Genomic DNA, 5633 nt, shown 5'->3' on the forward strand with positions numbered 1-5633 from the left:
AATATGTGGGGTTCTCTAAAATATGTTGGACACAGGATCTTAGGGGTTGGTTTGGTTACAGGTTCTCTTAATTCACTGGATTCCACTAGGTTTGATAAAGAGACTGGTGTCAGCAGACTTCACAAAGCACAGTAAGACCTCCAGCCCACCCAAAATACAAGTACTCACAAAGTACTCCTGTTGATTCCACTTGATTCGTATAAAAGAAAAGAAGAAATTGAGAACAGATTTTACATTTACTTTTCAAAAACAAAATACTGTTCAATCAGCAAAAGCTAGTCACTATATAACAGCTTGAATTAGACTAAAAAAGGGGCCAGTAGTCTGAACTAGCAACTGCAATGCACGACGTATTAAGCTTTTTTGTCAGGTTATCATATCCTAGTATCATAAGCAGATACGAATGTGAGAATGATTGTTTGTGAAATAATGAAATGCAGCCAATTTCCTTGCTGTAACCTAAAACCTGTTTTCCATTTAGAAATGACTTTTAACTGGAGACAGGCCTTACACAGGCCTTACATTTGATGGCATGAGAAGTTTTCCACCCCACCAATGACTATGTTTTTATATACCTGACTTTCCGAATTGAGCACATTCTACAGAAGATAAGGCGAGGCGGGTGAATGCTTTACTCAGAATTTATGGAGTGCACAATCAAATAATCTAAATATACACTACTGTTGGATATTCTAACTAATTAAGTGTTAAGTAGATGCTGAGGGATGGCCTGTGCATTATTCATACTGAACAGGAAGGAAGTCCAGGACCCAGTGCAGCAGGAAGGGGTCATGCAGAGTTACCAGCATTTTAATGCAATTCTCTCGCTTGAACTGGAATAAAAAAGGTGACGGCACGCTGAACTATCAACTTGCCATGACAATAAAAGTTTTTCCCCCAACAACAGCAATACGTTTATATAACTGACTTTCTGAATTGAGTCATTCAGACTGACTGTAGTAAGATCACACATACATATGCATTGGGTTGTCTGATAGAGGCACATACTGTATATATAGTATGTAGATTTATATGCAATCAACATACAATCATTTTGTCCAACTTTTCTCTAACTGTTAAGACTTTGAGCTGTATAAATTTGGTGTATTGAAGACAACATAAGAATAATGTTCTAGTTACAGAATAATAATTGGTTTTAGTCTATAGACTTGTTCTACATAAGACTGGTCTCAGAGGAGCCAGGCTGCAGTATCTGAAGTGTAACAATTTGTTTAATAGCTTTTCTGAACCAGGGGTAGAAAAAAACGTAGATCACAGGGTTTAGACAGGAGTTAAAGTACAATAGCCAAAGTTGGATGGCTGCAGAGGTCGCCCCTATTGAGTTGTTTTCAGTTTCAACTGTGAAACAGTAATACGGAGAGGAGCACAAAATGAATACAACTATTACAACACCAAGAGTCCTGGCTGCTTTCATCTCAGATTTCTTAGCTTTTACAGTCTCTGAACGCTGAAGTGTGACATCTGTGACATGAGAGCGCATGGCACGAGCCTGAGACACAGCCACCATAAATACTCGCAAATACAGAAGTGTAATGACTACAATGGGGCCGAAAAAGGTCAAAATAAGGTCAGCAGCTCCTTCAACATAATTAATTATGACTACACATTCTCCATAACAGGAGTTATACCTGTCTGGTTGTTGGAGGAAATCCCTCAGTATCCAAGTGCTGTGCACAGCAGAAAATATCCAACACATCCAAATGCAGAGTTGAACTTTTTTCAGAGTGACTTTGGTGGTGTAAAACATTGGGTCACAAATTGCCATGTAACGGTCAATTGATATGAGCACCATGCTTCCTACTGAAACACTGACAATAAGGAAACCTAAAAAGTAATTCAGAGCACATACAAAGTCACCCAGCATCCAGCAGCCTCGGAAAAGCAGGATTTCAGTTGGCATCTCTGGGAGACCCACAAGGAAGTCTGCAACAGCCAGAGAGAGAAGGAGGAGGTTGGTGGTGGTGTGGAGTTGCCTGAAATGGGAGAATATCAACACTGAATACACTGTTACATGTAGTAGTTGTAGACATAAAAAATAACTAAAATGATGACTATCCTATAACAACATGCATTAATACAGCACAGCATTACAATAGTAAAATCATCTACAAATATCCAATCTGCACTGACCAGAAGCCTAAACAAGAAAACATTAATTTTAAGTATTATCTGTATTCTAGATGAGAAGGTTAGTGGATGTGCAGGAACCTGATGTGTGAGAAACCATTCCTTATCATTTCTACAATGACTCTTCCTAATTGTCTCAAAAACACCACAATCATACTTAACATTAGTTTTCAAAATAACAGTGGTAAATCACATGTTAAACATAAAAATAAAACTACTGTCAGCATGTTCTGAAATGCTAATATTTTTACCAGAGACTTAAATAAGACACTAAATTTCCTAGCTCAAAGTCATTTCTTCACAAATTTGACTGGAACAAAAAAGATTAAATTTTGTAGCTCATGCAGAGAAATGTATCTCTGCCTGAAGTGTGAGATAGAGATGATGACCAGCAGGTTAAGAACCACAGTGGCCACAGAGATGCCGGACAGCACAGTGTAGATGAGCGCAGCCTCCAAGTGAGGACGCATCGTCTTCTTGCAGGAGTTGTTGAGCTGGGGAAAGCAAAGTTCAGCTTCTTTCAGGGCCTCCATAGTCAGAGAGAGAGGAGAAGCTGCTGAACTCTGACAGCTGTTTGAGTAAAGCTCTTTGTCATACAGCTGATTTATCGCTTTCCTTCCTCCCCTCCCATACGCACATTTCATCTATTCATGAGGACAAAGCTGAGTACGTTATACTCTATCTATCTATCTATCTATCTATCTATCTATCTATATATATATATATATATATATACACACCCATATTCATACACACACACACACACATATATATATATATATATATATATATATATATGTATACATATATACATACATGTTTACATGTCTAAATACTATGTGATGTTCTCAGTGTTATGTAAAAATAATACAACAGCCCACAATAATGTATCCCATCTGGTCTGGGAATGCCTTGAGATCCCCTAGTGAAAAGTGTTACTGTCCTGTGGTCTGAAGAGACTAAGATAATTTTGTTTGGCTCAGATGTTGTCCAGCATGTGTGGTGGCACCCTGGTGAGGAGTACCAAGATAACTGTGTCTTGCCTACAGTCAAGCATGGTGGTGGGGTGGTAGCTGTCACCAGGTGAGGTCCAGGTCGAGAAAACATCACGCACGCAGGCAGTTGTGCAGGGAAACATGGGCAGTCTTTTATTTGTAGTCTTCTATGATAATGTGTAAAACAAGGGCCAACATGTGGAAAACTACTCTGCACTCTAGTGCTGCTCTTCACTCAGGGAAACCCCTCCATCTAACACAAATATATAACATAAGAGTCCACCTTCTCAATTCAAACCAGGCTATCAGGTCAGGGCTCAAAGACATGCAACAAATATACTGTTTTCTGGCACTTATTCAGTTCCATAAGGCTGTAACTTATTCTTCAAAATACCAACATATATACAGTCCAATCAAAATAATCAAATTACTTGCTTAACACTCAGCATTTACATTAATTAGCTGATAATTCCACCCAGTCATCATCCAATCAAAACAAAGACCCACCTACTCAATTTTCTAATAAAAGTGCCACTGTCAATGTGTGCTTCCTCTTTCAGTACCAGAGCAAGAGGACCTCTACAAAGGATTCCATTTGACAGGTTACTTCTTCCTTACTATACCGGTTTTCCCTTATGTTAATATATATCTCACAAAATAAACTTAACACTGAGAAAACATTTCTCTGTCTTTGTCTGATCCATGTAGTTCCTTTAGTTTTAACATAAATTGATAAAGAAAAATGTGAAAGAATATCAAACACAAAAGTTCAGCAAATAGCTAGTGAGGTGCTGCTTCCCCATAGTAGTGTCATGGTCTGGGGCTGCATGAGTGCTGCCGGCACTGGGGAACTGCAGTTCATTGAGGGAAACATGAATTGTGACATTCTGAAGCCTTCAGAAACTGCCTTGCTGAGGAGGCTGAAGGTGAAAGTGATGGAGTGGCCAAGTATGTCTCCAGACCTGAACCCAAATGAGCACCTGTGGGGCATCCTCAAGTGGAAGGTGGAGGAGCACAAGGTGTCTAACATCCACCAGCTCTGTGATGTCATCATGGAGGAGTGGAAGAGGATTCCAGTAACAACCTGTGGAGTTCTGATGAATTCCATGCCCAAGAGGATTAAGGCAGTGCTTGATAACAATGGTGCTCACACAAAATAGTGACAATTTGGGCACAATTTGAACATATTCACTCTGAGGTATACTCACTTTTGCTGCCAGCTATTTAGACAATAATGGCTGTGTGTTGAGTTATTTTCAGAGGACAGCAAATCTATTCTGCTATACAAGCTGTACACTGACTAAGTTATACCCAAGTTTCATTTCCATATTGTTCCTTGAGAAGATATAATAAAATGGTTGCTGAAATGTGATATGTGTACTCACTTTTGTGAGATACTGTAGATCTCAGATGTCAAAAGGAGCGATAATGTTAAAACACCAGTGGGAGGCAGCAATGCACTAAATGGCTACCTGTCTGCTGGAAAACAAGAATAATAATTATTATTCTGGGATGACATTCTCTCCTTTCATAAAGAAAGGTTCAGTGTATCCTGAGATAAAGGAGATAAGATAGGGAGCACAGAAGCTCCTTTCCTTAACATTTAGAGAAATCCACCACCTCTCATCATGGCTGCCACTGAGATACTTCTCGGTTATTTAGTTAAGTTAGGAACCCTCCTAAGCAAAATAGACCATTCGCCTGCAATCCTTTTCTCACAGCTACTTGGGAGGTTAATAGTTTCCTTGCCCTGCCAACACTACCAGCTTCACTCAGTTCCACTTCCAGTTCTTCATAAATTTGAATTACAATTATCTTCACTCTTGTCCAGACCTTACAGAGTTATTGTTATACGTTTGTTTCAGCTGTGTGTTCTGAGGTAGCCAAGAAGGTGGACTGGGAACAACTATTTGTACTAAGCCACTGGAACAGCATTAGCTTGCAGGTGATGCATTCAAAGAACTTCTGTAACTGTTCTAAATGACAAGTAGTTTGCAGGTGATGCATTTAATGAACAACTGTAGTTGTGCAAACTACAGAAAATAAAGTGGGTTACACTTGCATATCCTTTGATGAGCCCTGTACTCTTGTGGCCTGAAAGAACTGTTTCATATGAGTAGAGGGTCAAGCCTAGTATATACATAGGGGAAAAAACATGTATACCTCCTGCCACTATATGGTGCACCTGACCCTGGCTGAACATACTCCCTAAGTATGTCACTGTTGTCTTCCTAAGCACATTCTACAGAAGATAAGGTGAGGCGGGTGAATGCTTTACTCAGAATTTATGGAGTGCATAATCAAATCATCTAAATATACACTACAGTTTGATATTCTAACTAATTAAGTGTTAGGTAGATGCTGAGGGATGGCCTGTGCATTATTCATACTGAACAGTGAGGAAGTCCAGGACCCAGTGCAGCAGGAAGGGGTCATGCAGAGTTACCAGCATTTTAATGCAATTCTCTCGCTTGAACTGGAATAAAAAAG

At 39.5% G+C, this 5633-nt stretch overlaps 1 protein-coding gene across 1 annotated transcript; it reads right to left on the reverse strand.

Annotated features, from left to right (window-relative positions):
- Nucleotides 1-1174: 1174 nt before the first annotated feature.
- Nucleotides 1175-2681, reverse strand: LOC108872835 (trace amine-associated receptor 13c-like). Its single transcript, XM_018660719.1, has 2 exons — nucleotides 2512-2681; nucleotides 1175-1994 (listed from the first exon to the last, which is right to left on the reverse strand). Exons 1-2 carry the CDS (start codon nucleotides 2679-2681, stop codon nucleotides 1175-1177), a joined length of 990 nt encoding a protein of 329 aa, XP_018516235.1.
- Between the last annotated feature and the right edge of the window lie 2952 nt (nucleotides 2682-5633).

This window comes from Lates calcarifer, unplaced genomic scaffold (assembly GCF_001640805.2).
Source record: "Lates calcarifer isolate ASB-BC8 unplaced genomic scaffold, TLL_Latcal_v3 _unitig_4980_quiver_798, whole genome shotgun sequence".
NCBI lineage: Eukaryota > Metazoa > Chordata > Actinopteri > Centropomidae > Lates > Lates calcarifer.